This window comes from Centruroides sculpturatus, unplaced genomic scaffold, assembly GCF_000671375.1.
Source record: "Centruroides sculpturatus isolate CEXI.00-Female unplaced genomic scaffold, Cexi_2.0 scaffold1675, whole genome shotgun sequence".
NCBI classification, from domain to species: domain Eukaryota; kingdom Metazoa; phylum Arthropoda; class Arachnida; order Scorpiones; family Buthidae; genus Centruroides; species Centruroides sculpturatus.
This window is the reverse complement of record NW_019385881.1, coordinates 1-16,623: the sequence shown is the minus strand read 5'-3', so window position 1 is coordinate 16,623 and position 16,623 is coordinate 1. Positions and strand designations below refer to the sequence as shown.

Below are 16,623 nucleotides of genomic sequence, written 5' to 3'. Positions count from 1 at the left end.
CATCCGAAAGAATTCCAGTCGGCAAATTTAAATTTTCGCCAGTGCTGTGGCGCTTCAATCTTTGGCTATGTCTTGGGCTACTATTATGTTTTTGATACTAAATTAACATCTGAAGTATAATTTTTTATTATTGTTATATTTTTCAATATATTTATTTTGTTAGTACAAAATAAAAAAATAATTTTTAACGATACAATAGTCTTTATTAGGCTTAACATCGACGAAAATTCAACGCGAAGCGACACGCAACGGAAAAAAATTTCGACATCGGATACGTTAAACTATTTTTTCGTACGTAAATCAGTTATCCGAAATATCAGTTATCCGGACAACCCCAGTCCCCAATTGATTCGGAAAATCGACGCTCAACTGTATTTGTTTTGTCCTCGAGCTGATTAGTAATTGAGTTTTATACAATTTATTTAATAATTTAAGAGTTGTGAGAGCTGTAAGGCCCTGAGTCTAAATTAATAATTTATTAATTATGTTAAATATTGTCACCAAATATTACTTCATTTTTGGTGAGAAAAATAATGATATAACGTGGGAAAAGGCAGATAACAGATGTTACTTCCTTTCACAGAAGTTAGAACATCCTCTGACTTTCCCTTATCTGGTTAAAATCCCGCTCAGATGGGAAATGTTTACCCCTCATCCGTTCTCATGAAAGAGTTACTGGCCGATGATTGGTCGAAAATCAGCAGATATAGATATATCGTTCGGTCTCAGCACTTACCCGTCCCAGAGATATCCCGCAGAGAAGTATACTCGCTCTCTCTTTCTAACCTCAGCGGACATTCCAAGTGTCTGAGACTTCGGTGTTACCAGTTCAAAGCCCTTACTTTCCCTTTCTTCAGCTCGCACTCTAATTTAAGGGCATTTTGGGCAGGAATTCCAACCAATTACAGTTCTTCATTGCAAAGAGCATTCACCCAGGTAAGCTTGAATTGGATGAGAGTGGTCATCAACTTGTTTACTACCACCTGGCATGTTGTTTACGACTGGACCACCCTTGAATCAAATTAGCGATGCCGGCGCTTCCTTTATTCCGTTTTTGTTTACAAGCCAATACCTCATATTGCATTTTTAACAATTCGTGTTTTAATTAATATAATTGTACATATTAATTTATGATTTAAATTTAACAGTTTACAATTAACTGTTTGAATGTATGGAATTTATATAAATCGATTGCTGTAATTAATGACTCGTTGATTAATTTCGAATCAAGTGTTTTATTTAGCTGAGATAATGGCATAATCGCAAATAATTTATATGAACTTTATTCAGAGCTTCACAGCAAAAGAATCATTGTAAATGGCCTAACAACAAGCCATAGTTAGTCTCTCGTACAATATTGAAAACGAAAGAAATTTAATTAAACGACTGTAAATTACATAATTAGCGGTAAATATAATTTACCATTTGTGTCAGTTCATGTCGGTAAATATGATAAATTGTACTTAATTAATTAATCAAATTTACCGAACATTATGCACAATAGCCCTTCGAAAACAACAAATTTAATAAATAGTGAAGTTTCGTCGAGTAACATTCCTTTAGAAAGTTACAAAACTCAGCACTGAACGAACATATAACAAATTGTGCAGTTCATAAAGAACAGATTATATTATCGAAGCGTTAAATAGAACTGATGAAATCATGCTTGGTTTACCCTTAAATGTTAGACTGAAAACAATATCCCTTCTTAAAAAAGCTGTAGCAGATGGTTGCACCGAAGATTAGCTTCAACTAAAAATTGAATTATTACTTCAACATCATTACATATTGTAAAAATCCAAGGAATATATTTTAGAAACAGTATTGACAATTAACAGTTCTCATTTACAAATCTTGCTGTGACTATCTCTAATTCCTCAATGTAAAAACAGTGTAGTGTGGAAGTGATAAATGTTTCTACAACAAGAACAGAAAAATGTTGAGAAGAAGCGAGCAAATGCGAATGCAAAATTAGAAGTTTAAGCCACGAAATTGCAAAATTATCGGAGCTGAAGTCTGTAATAAAGAAAGTACAGAATGCAATAAGATAAGAACAACAGATATGAACAGGGCAAAAAGGGATCCGTAAAATATATTGGCAGTGATATCAGCTACTGAAATTTTCGAGTAGTATCACTTGGAAACAAATGAAGGATATTTTTACTGCTGTATATCAGAAAACTATTTATGTATCTGAATGAACAGAACAAACAGAGCGATATTTTGTACATTTCCTAGATTCTTCGTGTGTTAACAAAAAAAAAAAAAAATAAATTGATTTCGCGAAGTATGTACTACCAAAGGTGCTTCTGCAGAAAAATGTAATTTAATCAATTGCAAAAAGGAGAAAAATAAAAATAATTATTTACTTAAAAATGTCACTATGTTTATTACAGTTGAATAAACAGTAAAAATTATTAAAGTTGTGTACTTTTTTCATGAAATATTTCGGTATTTTTCCACACATAATCCTGAGAGTAAGCTAAAACAAATTATTCGTAATTTTCTTCTATTCACTAAATCTTTCTAATATTAATAGAATAAAAGTATTGCTTCATTCTATTATAATTTGTTTTTCATCTACAAGACATTTTATTACAACAGAAAAAGACGACAATTTTATGATATTGATGAATTTTGTTAACATATTTTGGAAATTATGTAAAAAAATTGTTTCAAAAGTGACATAATCAATGTTACAAAATTCAATGGAAAACTCAATCGCCGGTTAGAGAGATTAATTTATTAAAATTTATGAACAATTTCTATACCCAATAATGCTGTGATAATATTTCTGATGTGGGAAAATTTCACTTATGAAATTTTTTAAAAATATTTGTATTTAAGTATAAGAATTTTAACAAAATAAAACATTAAAATTAATACAAAAATTCTAATTTTGTCACAATCATATTTTTGTTTTTACAGGAATCAGAAAAAAGAGAAAGCGAAGAAGCACAAGCAGCCAGAGAAGGAGGATCGAAGAGAAAAAAATCAGAGATGGTAGAGGCTGACAAGCAGTTTTTTCATAAGGATAAGCCTTTTTCCGAACAATAAGTCTTAAATAAATGAAAAAATAACAACAAGATAAAAAAATTCATCAGAAAAATTTTAATTACATTTTTTTTATTTGGCATATTATCGAAATAAATTTTATTATTCGTGCTTAATATAAATGTTTAAAATATGGGAACATTCCAATTAAATTTACAATCAGTAAACAGCATTTTTTCAATTAAATCTGAAAATGTTAAGGAAGACGATTACAATAATAAAAATTTAAATGAAAAAATTTAATGACAAATTATGTAACGTTATTTAAATGATATTAATGTGCACATACATCATTATTAGCCACATATTCCAAAATTGTATACAATTGATATTAAAATATTGTAATTTTGATCTGGTATATTTCATTACCACTTCAGATTTAATGTAAAATTGTGAAATAAACACGTGAAAAATTCAATTCTTGATAGAATTGCCAATTACTAACATAAAAGACGTGTTCTGTATGCTTGTGTGTGACTTTTATTTAATCCAGTTGAAATTTCGGTTATATTCGTTTTATTTTCTGACGGAAAGACATGTTGCAGTGACATCAGTGGTCACGAGACGTTCATGCTGGTCCAAAAAATTTACCTTATGCTGCAATTTTAAACATTTTGGCAAATGGCGTATTTTATACTCTCTTTATTACATTTAAAATTTAAACTTTAAAAAAGATAACGTCATCGTGTTATTTCTATAANTTCGTGCTAGACCAAAAAATTTACCTTATGCTGCAATTTTAAACATTTTGGCAAATGGCGTATTTTATACTCTCTTTATTACATTTAAAATTTAAACTTTAAAAAAGATAACGTCATCGTGTTATTTCTATAATTTTTTTTTTTACAAATCGTTCTAATTTTATTCAAACGGAACTAACGATCTAACGAGTATTTAGAAAGAATTATCGCTCATCTGACTAACGTACTATGCATGCAATTTTATCTTTGTTTTATCAACGTGGAATTAAGAAATGGCTTCGTCAAGGGCTGCAGAAAAGGAATATCATCGTCAATCATTCAAACAATATTAAAGAGTCTATTACTAAACGAAGACGGTAAGGAAAACTTTTAAAAGACAGTACAGTATTTAATTATAATATAGTGTATAAAAAAATATCTTAATGTTTTTCAATATATAGGCTTATATCTGTTTATATGTGTGTAAGTGAATTAATTCTCTGTAAAACTATATTATTTTGTCCACACCAGGTGATATAATGTTTTGCTACTTTTTATGTTAAAGCAGATAGTATAAACTGCTTAATTTGTAGAAATATTATCATTAGCATTTTCTTGAAATATCTGCTTTCTCGTATAACAAATGCTTGACAGGGGGATTTTCTAGTCGTCTAATAATAATATTTATTCGTTTATTGAAAGTGGAATTACAAAAGGAGTAAGTTTAGCAGGGTTAAAATTTCAAAAGAGAAATAATTATTTAATTCCAGAGTGTTATGAAAATCAGCCCCATAATTGTATTTTTTCATAGATGCAAATAATATTTACCAATAAATTCGTTAAGATGATTACATGAAAATAATATAAACGTATTAGAATACTTTATAATATATTATCGAAATTTTAAATTTTATTTTGGAAAAAACTAAAATTAACTAAAATTCATAGAGTTGGGAGGATCAGAAATTTCGTGTTATAAACCTTAATCTTTTATAAATTTTAATTAAACTTTAAATACAATTCTATAAAGACGAACAAGTTTATTAAAAAAAAAGGAAAAAGGGCTAGTTTTAACGGAAAGCCAATTAATAAAATTTTCCTTAAAATCAGTTTAAAACACGATTCTCACGAGTTGGGTTCCTCATTGAGATGAGTAAATCTCTGTCTCACGATTGTGTCACCCGTCACTTTATTGTTCCACAGAGATCGTCACCTCTAACGAAATCGGAAAAAGGGCCGAAAGGAGCCCTTCATATAAAAAGGCCGGCACGATGAGTAAGATCGAGGAAGTTATTAATTGATTGTGTGTGTGTGTGTGCCGCACGTTTACCTCTCGCCTAAGTTGTCTCCGAGACAGTGTTCCTGTTCGTCAACCAACACCTCCTTCTCACCTACTGAACTCTAAGATATCAACAATTTACCTACATAACTTCGAAGAAAACTGTTCCGGAATGAAAAAGGATTTGCGATATGTAAAAGCTAGCAAGACATTTGATCGACATCGCGTATATTTGCCGCGACCATCGGTAGTAATTTTCAAATTATAAATGTTACCTTACAATTTAATGCGCGTATTAAATTTAATGCAATTCAAAATTAAATTTTAGAAATGTCTAAATTTTCAAAGTTGTTTTGCTTAATTTAACGAGTGTTTCGCATTACGAGTAATATTCTGAAACCAATGCTCGTTAAGCGAGGATTCACTGTATTTTATATAGTGAATGCATATAAAATGTTGTCATTTCTGGTTTTGAATAAAACTGAAATTAATAATTATTTTGAATATACAGGATTTTCCCATTTACGTAATCGTATTACTCCTCCTGAATTGTANATTCGTTTATTGAAAGTGGAATTACAGAAGGAGTAAGTTTAGCAGGGTTAAAATTTCAAAAGAGAAATAATTATTTAATTTCGGAGAGTTATGAAAATCAGCCGCATAATTAGCCTATATTTTTTCATAGATGAAATAATATTTACTAATAAATTCGTTAAGATGATTACATGAAAATAATATAAATGCATTAGAATACTTTATAATATATTATCGAAATTTTAAATTTTATTTTGGAAAAAACTAAAATTAACTAAAATTCATAAAGTTGGGAGGATCAAAAATTTCGTGTTATAAACCTTAATCTTTTATAAATTTTAATTAAACTTTAAATACAATTCTATAAAGAAGTTTATTTAAAAGAAAAGAAAAACGGCTAGTTTTAACGGAAAGCCAGCCAATAAAATTTTTTCCCAAAATCAGTTCAAAACTCGATTCTCACGGTTTGGGCTCCTTATTGAGATGAGTAAATCTCTGTGTCACCCGTCACTTTATTGTTCTACTCTGACGAAATCGGAAAAAGGCCCGAAAGGAGCTCTTTATATAAAAAGGCCGGCACGATAAGTAAGATCGAGGAAGTTATTATTTGATTGTGTGTGTGTGTGCCGCACATTTTCCTATCGCCGAAGTTGTGTTCGAGACACTGTTCTTGTTCGTCAATTAACACCTCCTCCTCACCTACTGAAATCTAAGATATCAACAATTTACCTACATAACTTCGAAGAGAAGGTGTTCCGGAATGAAAAAGGTTTTGCGACTTTATTGCTGTTATTCGATGAACAGTGTACTGTAATACAAGGTATTTATCCTTCCCACGCATTATTGTACGCTTTTTCTCGTTCTTATAAACTGATAGCGAACGTGATTGTAACCGGATAACGAAAGCGATTATATAAGATTATATTTTAAATAAACGGTTATTTAGTGATAGTAATAGTTTGTGAGTTATTAATTTGTAAAAACTTTTAAATCACCTTGTACTGTATATTTTTTTTTAATGATGGATAAAGGCAGATTCAACCAATGATCGTGATTAATGTGTAAATGAATATTTATTGATTGTTTGGTAGGTTGTATCGAAGCGAAAGAGAACGTTTATATATAAAAGCTAGCAAGACATTTGATCGACGTCGCGTATATTTGCTGCGACCCTCGGTAGTAATTTTTAAATTATAAATGTTACCTTACAATTTAACGTGCGTATTAAATTTAATGCAATTCAAAATTAAATTTTAGAAATGTCTAAATTTCCAAAGTTGTTTTGCTTAATTTAACGAGTGTTTTGCATTACGAGTAAGATTTTGAAACGAATGCTCGTTAAGCGAGGATTCACTGTATTTTAATACAGTGAATCCTCGCTTAACGAGCATTCGTTTCAAAATCTTACTCGTAATGCAAAACACTCGTTAAATTAAAAAAATTTTAAGAAAATATTTTTTCTTACAGGCATCGCAAGAAAAAGCGGATGAAGAAGTAGAAGCCGCCAACACACTGCTATTATTAAGAGAAGGAGGATCGAACAGAAGGAGATTGGAGATGTTGGAGGCTGACGAGCATCCTTCTCATTCAAATAAACCTGTCACTAAACAATAATTGATAAAACACAAACTGAAAAAAATAAATATTAGATTTTGTCGTAATTATACTCTACGAAATTACATAAATCAACTAATTAGAAAAATTTATATCAAATATTTAAAATATTTCGTTTTCCTTTATTGAAATATTGCAAGTATTTCATAAATTGCAAATATTAAAATGCTGTGATGAGCACTTTTCGACTTTCTACGATTTCTAAGATTATTTATATTATAATTAAAAATTATGAATGAAACTACATTAATTTCCTTTATATCATTAACTACGAAGATTTTCTGTACGTGCCGGTAACAACGCAAGTTTATTATTAAGATCTAACTACCAGATCTCTTGCAGTCGGGTGGTCCTCCGTCTTCCATGCCTTCTTCCTTTTTCTTTTCACCTCTGCCTTTTTTATTTTTCCGACAAATTTTAGTAATAACGACAAAATACATAAAAATATTCAATTAAAAATTGTGTGTAATTTTACAGTCAGATTAACTGTTAAAACGTTTAATGATGAAAGACGTAGAAAAACGAAGCTTTCTGCATCACATCTAACAAAATAATGAAAAGAAAAGCAATCATGAAAATAAGAGCGATTTATATAAAGTAGAGCGACTTACCAGTATATATAAAAACTAATTCCCGTAATGCAAAGTGTGAGCTCAACGGGTTACGGATCCAAATTTTTATAAATGTGGAAACCGCTAAAATAGTTTTTCGAAAGTTTAATGTAAACATCCGTCGATAGAAAAGCGCAGAGAATTGGATCGGTGCCGCTTCTAACGCTAACAATCAAGTGGGAAAGTTGACTTAGTCGTAAAAGAATGCGAGTCATCGTCAACAAAGGACGAACTTGTCACCCATTTCCCTCCATAATACTATAAAAGCTGGAGTCACCGGAAACTCAGGGCCATCGACACAGAAAGTTATTTTTTAGTTAGTGTGCATTTTTGTATTCCGTCTCCCGTTTTTATCTGAGAAGACAACGGAGGGAAAATCTTACGATTCCATATAAGATCAATCGTCACATACGGTTCCCCATTAAGACTGAGAGGTATTTTGGCTAGAAATCTAAGAACTCTCTCTCTCTCTCTGTGGTAAGAAAATTAGCCACGCGACATAAAAGTTAAAGTAGTTGCTGGTCATTTTTATAAATAATTTGCATTTTCACCGCATTTAACCTTATTTAATCTGTATAATCTGCATCTATGTTTAGTCTTAGATATTCAATAAACGCTTTGTTGATTTGTGGAAACCTGTCAAATTGTTTATCATCCCTCTCGCTTTTGGCTTCTTATTGCCATCCTACGACATCGAAGTTTTTTTTTAACAACGTGCCGATTAAGTAGTTAATAGGAAACCCCGTATAGCCCCCGTTTGTCTCAAAAAAGTGCGCAACTTGTAAATTTTTTTTTTATTTTGTAAAGGTTTATAAAGCCTGGCGTTGATTCGTTATTTCATCAGAGCAAACTTAAACGAATACAATACGTTGGAAGAATAACAGGCGACACTTAAGGGAAAAAAGAGAAACGAAAAGCAGACAACAAAAGGCAATAAAATAATAAATAGCATTCAGGGCAAAAAGCGATATAACACTTAGTCGAAGTAAATGAACACATATACATACGGGCTTATCATACCAGTGAATGAAATGTATTCATAAATTCTTTAATGATTATTAACACCTTAAAGTATTAAGGTGTTAATAAAACTGTACAATAAACTATGGCTCTTTAAACATTTACATAATAAAGAACACAAAACGCATTTCTGACACATTGAATTGTCTCTCTTCAGTCAGTGATCAATATACATTATAAAATAATGTATATTGATGTATAAGTACTGACTGAATGTATGTTGATAAATAATATAAAATAAATCATAAAATACATTAAACAGCCATTTTAAACATGAAATTTTAATGTATTTTATAATGTATGTTAATGTAGGAGCACTGACTGAAGACAGACTATTCGTTGTGTCAGAAATGAGTTTTGCGTTCTTTATTATGCACTGTACATGTTTAAAGAGCCATAGTTTATTGAACAGTTTTAATGTTAAGTTGTTAATAATCATTAAAGAATTTGTGAATAAATCTCATTCACTGGTGTGATAAGCCTGTATGTATATGTGTCTATTCACTTGGACTAAGTGTTAAATACAAAAAGCGTTTAATTCTTTGTATGTTCGAAAAGTTGAAGATGGAAGAGATTAACATGTCAAATAAATATCCACAGTTTTTCAAAGAAACACCTCACAGGGTTTAAACAGCCGTTTAAACAGATTGCCCGTTAGTTTCATTTCAGTTTTTTGTTTTCTATATACATATTTAAGAGTTCCATCGGTGTCTTTTGATTTGAAATTAATTTCTTCGAAATTATTTTCTTTAGCTTCTGCTCATTTCTTTACAACAAGATGGATGCTAAAGGAAACTTCTTGATATTAATTTGTTATTAATAAAAGCATAAAGTCTACTGCACTGTATTCCACATTGAATAAAATTTTATATTCGAAAATTCCTGTTTTATTTTAATTAAAATGAATTAAAAGAAATTAAATAGAAAATGCTGGTGTCGTTTAATAAATATTAAGCGTAAGAATAAATATTAGAAATATTCAGTAACTAAAAGTAACTAAGAAATTGTTTTCATATCGTGTCCTCCTCCAATATCTCAAAAACACAAGTCATTACAGATGGAGTCAACCTTTAAGTTCATTCTACTCAATTACCTCGATATGCAAAAATATTAAATGAGATTCTGGCGAAGGGATATTGGTGTTCTATTGTTACTATCTTAAAGTATAAATTTTTAAAAATTTTTACATGTATTAAATTGCTCTTATATAATTTTTCTATGCTTTTATTCAATTCTTTCTTAAATTAATATCATGATACTTCTCTTTGGTTAAAATTACAATTGCAAATGATATTAAATAGTAAATTATTCATTAAATCTGATTCCACACGAGACCCAAAATATGACATTCCCTTTTCCTTTCAACCACCAAAATTTAAGAGCATTAGTCTCTCTAACAGCAAAACTCACTGCAAAATTCAGAAATTATCGACAAAAGGAAATAATAAGAGTTATTAAGTTTAGAATATAATAAGAAAAATCGTTACACACCACATACACCAACATTATACAAACAGAAAAACACCCAAATCATTTCCGTTATAGAGAAGTTTGTATGTCGTTCACTTTTCAGTTCTTCTTGAGTTCAGAGACACGCACAATTAAGCATGCTCAATATAATCAAAATATAACAATGGAATTATTACATTGTTTCGGAGCATTGTTATTTTTTGTCTTTAAAATTTCGACTTTCAATTAAAATACTGAATTTATTAATAATCAAATTAATATAAGCAAAATCATAATGGTAAGTGAAATCTTTCATTCCATCCGTATGATGCATTTTTAAGTTCCCGAACTGTTTTATTAAAATTCAAGAATTAACACTAACTTTGAATTTTAATTTTATATCGAAGTTCGAGTGCATATTATGAAAACTTTAACATAATATTATAATGTATAACAATAATTTATATTATCGTGAATATTATCGTGAATATTTAAGTTTTTCACTAATTATTTTAAAAGGATAAAAAACATCAATGCCCGACCTGCGGCAAGGAATTTCGTAAACCGAATTTGAAAAGGCACTTGCGAACTCATACTGGCGAAAGGCCGTTTAAATGCAATTTGTGCGGAAAAACCTTTACGGATAAAAGTAATTTTATTCAGCACATGAGTGTGCATTCGAATGAAAAGCCATTTAACTGTCATTTGTGCGAGAAAAGCTTTTCAAGTAAGAGATATTTAAAACAACATTTGATAGTACATTCGGATGAAAAACGGTTCAAGTGCAATCACAAGGGCTGTAAAGAGAGCTTTAAAAGTAAACACGATTTGGAACAACACACGTTTGCGTGTCATTCGAATGACATTTTATGTAATGTAAATATTACTAAAAATTTCTATATTATTATTCTTATATTTCGATAGTTAAAACGATGAAATTTATGTGAAATTTATTAACAAATGATACATTTTTTATAAGAATTTCACAAATAGTAATCAATAAGTCTGTACTAACTTACAGAAACCAAGCGTAAAATAATAAAAGTGATAAGCAATTTTAATCAATGTTGATATTGCTTAAAATTCAGGAAAATCTTCCTCTTTTTATATCGGTTTTCAATTTTATTCAAAAATTGTGAATTGATTGAATTTGCTTGCATTTTTCGAGTAAAACTATCGTCCCGAATCACAACGTGATAATCGATAAGTTAAAATTCTTTATGTCGGAATTAGTTGTCATAATAAATACATTGGTGTAATTAACAATTAATGTTATGGAAAATATAAAATACTACTTTCGATGAGTTTAAATTATCACAAGAATCGTTTATTGCAATTACTATTTTTGTAGTTGATAAACAAAAGTAGTATTTTCTGTGTGTATTTTTTTTTCTATTTTAGAAAATAAGAACACCAAAAACTGGTATTTATTGCAACCCATGTCATTATTAAATTAAACATTAGATCATAAATACAACATTCGTACTTACAGAATTATATTTAATACGTTAATATATTCTGACCATATAAATCAATTCATAATTAGATTCCGATGAATGACCCGAAGATAACGAGCCGTTATTGTGACATTTGCAAAAAACTATTCTCATCTTCCGGTGTATTAAAAACTCACATGAGAATTCACACCAAAGAGCTGCCGTTTTCGTGTAATATATGCAATGAGAAATTCAGATATAAATATCAATTAAACAGACACAATAAACAGTTTCATTCGGCAGAAGAACCTCCAACTTGTTCCCAGGTAAGTGTACAAGTATCTTAATGATTGAGAATTCAACAAATATATTAACACCTCGATTCGCGGACTAATTGAAGGTGAAATAATCTTTTAAAGCAGAAAGTCCGATATGCAACAAAATCGTTTTTCCGAATTCATAGGCTAAGAAATACACAAATTAATTAGTTTACGTTATTTACTTATGTAGATATGTTTGTGTAATTATATTAAATATGCCCGAAAAAATTAATTTTACATACGAGCTTTAAGCTTAGTTCACACTGAGCGCGATTCGCTTGCGAAAGCGAAAAACAGAGCGAATAACACGTCAGACATGACGTCGTTTCCGGCGAATTTTATCATTTCGCGAATCGCTTCAAAGTTCGGAACTGTCGAGCTTTTTCGCTAGCGAAAAAATTTCGCACCAATCGTATTCCCGCTAGTTTTCACGTGGTTCTTGTTGTTTTCAAGATGGCTACAGAAACTTTCTCACACAATAGATTACATGTGTGAGAAAGATTTTAATATTACGGATTTTAATATTTCTCTCACCCAACATCGTTTTATTTTTGACTTATTTTTCTTTCTCAATAAATAAACAAATGTGGTTAACGACGGAATATCGGAAGCGGCCATTTTGTTTTTCGAGATGACGTTTTCACTTGCTAGCAAATAATTGGCTACTTAAAATTCGAAATCGCTTTTCGCTTTTCACATTCGCTTTCGCAATTCGCTCAGCTTTAGATTCATAGCAGAAAATAACTCTTATGCAAACAGTAAAAGTTATTTTCTGCTCTATACGCTGTAAATCCTCAAAACGCTTTTACAACACTATTAGAAAAGATTTCTGTAATGATTTCATAAGATTTTAAGTGTTCTTAGAAGTGTCTCGGAACAGTTTTTCTACTTCTTGATTACAATATCATCACTTTCGAGACATATATTTTTATTGAATTACGTTTATAAAGTGTGTTCAAAGTCTAAATAAGAACTAAAAGTGTTCTTATTAAGAAAACATAACCACAGTTTTTCTGTACATAATTAAGGACACACGAAGTGTTCTTAAAAGTGTTTCAGAACATTTTATTTTCAGAGCACAATATTAATTTCATAAGTACACGAAAATTGCTCTTGAACTAAATTTATGTAGTAAATTCTTATAATTTTGCATATAAGAGACTTTGATTGTAATGATAAATAAATTGTATTTACATAGTACGTCAGTTTAAATTATGTTTCTAAATGTTCCATTTATGAACTTTGAATGTAAATAAATAAACTAAATTTATTATTACGTTTTTAATGTACAAAGTTTAAAAATAATATAACTTCATTTTCATGTTTTATTGTAAAAAGTGCCAAAATAAAAAATAAAATACGATGCAAAAAATACAAATATAAAATTATATATTTAAACTCTTATTAAGTTTAAACAAATGACATAAGTTTGAGTTAACGCTCAACATTCTTAAGAACTAGCCGTACATATCATTTACGCAGTTACAAAACATATGAAAACACCATTCACTATACCTACATGGCTGATTACAGATCGTACACAGCATCAGCTTTCCTCGATATAACACAATTTAACCAAAGCCTCGTTATCTGTTTCTTCACCAGTGGCGTGCCGTCATTAGAAGCGGTGGAAGCGCCGATTCCCTTGTATTTTATAAAAAATAAATACATATTAATTTTAATTATATGAAAATAATCGCACAATATTTTATTATAACCGCATTATGTATCTTATTACAATATTCTGTACTACACGTGAAATAAAAGATAAGATTGCTATTGTATATTCGAATATTAGTGACGGAGTGGAATCTATGTATTGTCAGATTCCAAAAAGCCAGATTGGCGCATGCGCTTTACAGAGCACCAACCTCACCCGGTTTAGCCGGTGGAAGCCTACGACCTTGGGTGAAAGCTGCACACATATAAAGATTCCAATTCTATCAAGGACCGGTTCTGGGCTGTTAGCCGCCTGCCCACTAGATATTTCGATTACGTGAATAACGAGTAGATTTATAACTTAACCCAACCGATAAGAATTTACTGGTATGTTTTTACGATAGTTCTGTATAGTTGACAGGAGTTAAAAAAATCCATTAAAATATTTGATAGATTTATTCCGCTCTCCGATTTTATATTACTCACGGATTTCGATGTTAAACCAGTGATATTACGATTTCGTACATCCCATCTTTAAGGGGATGTAGAAAAAAACGTGTACAATTCTTGTATAATGTTAAAAAATTAACCGTTACTTCGACAGCGTCATTTACAACTAAATTTAATGAATGAGAGAGATGCACCAGGTACAGAAAAAGCTCTAGAATTTATTTTCCTTAAATTTACGATTTATGTATCCGTTTGTCATAAAAATTTGTACTTCCACTTTTTTCCCGAGATTACAAATATTCGAGTACAAAGTAACCTGTTTCGACTTATTTCTACTTAAGAAGTAGTTAAATAACTAAGCGATTAGGAAATTGGGGACATAAACAAAACCTTGATGAAAGAGCCGGAATATTACTTAAACAAAAGCTTAACCGAACCAATCTATAGCAGAGTACAGTGGAGACTGATTTCTTCGAAATACTGTATTAGATGTAATAAAGACAGAAATTTTTTTAGTTCGACGAAAGTGACCGAAAAGCTGTAAATTTTGGAAATTTGCGTGGACAACACCTGGTCCTAAAACGAATTAGTTAGAAAACAAATAACTATTAAGTTCAACACACGAGTATTTAGATTTTTACAGCTGTGGTAAGAAACGTTTAAAATCTACAACAGCCCTGTCGCGTCCTTTGAGATATATTAATGATGCGACAAAAGAGGTATTTGACACTGACCGGTATCGGCACCCTGGGGATCTGGCAGTCCGCGTGGATGCACGCTCTGCAACCGTCTTCGATTCCATTCATTAGCCACTCGTAGGGAGCTATTTGACTAAGTGCATTCTTTTAAGAATTAAAAAGTAAAGAATATTTTATATTTTTATGTACGTTTCTTTGCAAAGCTATATTTAATTATAATTTTTTAAAAAGTATTCATATAATTGAAGAATATTTTGTATGTATCAGTACATCCACCACACATTTTATTTCACCACGTAAGTTTTTATTATTTTATTTTTAATTGTAGCACTTATATCGTGGCTAGTGATTCGGAATGTAATTGTGATATTAAAAATGCATTTAGAGAAGTCTACGGTTTTTACTGGCTTATCGAATAAACGATACGAATGGACCCTAGACCATCACTGATGCGCAATTGACTGACCCCTGGATGTCGGCTTCTTACAGAAACACAGCTTCCCTATCATCAAACGTCACGGCACGCCCCTGCCTCTCAATTAGCTTAAAAAACATTGTTAACTCTTATAGCATTACAAATATATAATACAGTATATAATTATATATTACATACTTTTTGCAATTCACATTTTAGTAAATTGTGTACAGTTGTGTTATTTAAGTTATTTACTTTCAGAAAAAAACACAAGTCGTTCAACGAGAGCAGACTGAATCCTTTGAAAAACCATCAACAAGTTTTCAAACACTACAGTCAATTGAATTTGAAGATATTTCATCAGAAGAGAACGTTTTTACTTTAAAAGACTGCGAAAAATTCCTTAAAAACATTGATGTCAATTTAGGAATTATCCAACAAACATTACCTAATTCAGTATATAATTATCTGATATTACGTAATTTTATGCAATCCACATATTAGAAAATGGTGTACAGTTATGATATTTATGTTATTTTATTTTCAGAAAAGTACACGAGATGTTCAACGAGAGCAGAAACAATCTCTTGAACAACCATCAACAAGTTTTCAAAGACCACAGTCAATTGAATTTGAAGAAATTTTATCAGAAAGGAGTTTTTTTACTTCAAAAGAAAGTGAAGAATTTCTTGAAAACGTTGACATCAATTTAGAAATTATTCAATTGGAATCATCATCGCAACTGGAGTTCTTCCCAGAAATAAACGTTGACGAAACTTACTTGGAATGTCCGTTCTGTAGTGAACAATTTTTAGACGAAGTTTCACTAAAAGAACACGAAAGAAACGCCCATCCGTCTGATTAATTAATTCTGGACAACTAATTTTCAAGATATATTAAATTAATAATATATCAGATTATTAATGTTTCAGAATTTAATAACAATGGAAAAATTAAATATTTAGTGAAGATGCTTAGTTACAGTTCACGATATATGTGAAATCGTCGTGGAAAATATACATCTAATTTAATTTATAACGAAAATTATTTGACAGAAACTTCATACTATTTGAAATAAACTAAATTTGTTAATAAAGTTCACTATTACGCAAATTTATATTTAAGCGAGAAGTCATGCAACTCATTAGCCACTTATGAGGGTGCTATACTCCACATTTAATTATTAGAGATGACAATACGCAAGACAGAATCTCAAAGCCACAACGAATGTCTGTCATGGTGGAAAATACTTTTACATAACACACATTTTTAGATAGTGTATACAAATAGCAGCCGCAAATATATTTGAAACAGACAGCCGGCATAATGTATCTGTTTATTCATAAATTTTGAGATAAGTCACTATATTATTTTAAAACCGATAAGAATATTGTCTAAGAATGG

At 30.2% G+C, this 16,623-nt stretch overlaps 1 protein-coding gene across 1 annotated transcript in view; it reads left to right on the top strand.

Moving 5' to 3' along the window:
- Nucleotides 1-16,268, top strand: part of LOC111612369 (zinc finger protein 91-like) — a 79,747-nt gene extending 63,479 nt beyond the window's left edge. The window contains 8 exon segments of the mRNA XM_023353572.1: nucleotides 858-936; nucleotides 2,929-3,003; nucleotides 7,015-7,146; nucleotides 10,498-10,539; nucleotides 10,761-11,117; nucleotides 11,788-12,003; nucleotides 15,481-15,675; nucleotides 15,767-16,268. Coding sequence (XP_023209340.1) covers nucleotides 858-936; nucleotides 2,929-3,003; nucleotides 7,015-7,146; nucleotides 10,498-10,539; nucleotides 10,761-11,117; nucleotides 11,788-12,003; nucleotides 15,481-15,675; nucleotides 15,767-16,084 — 1,414 coding nt within the window. The 3' untranslated portion in view covers nucleotides 16,085-16,268.
- Nucleotides 16,269-16,623: the final 355 nt, after the last annotated feature.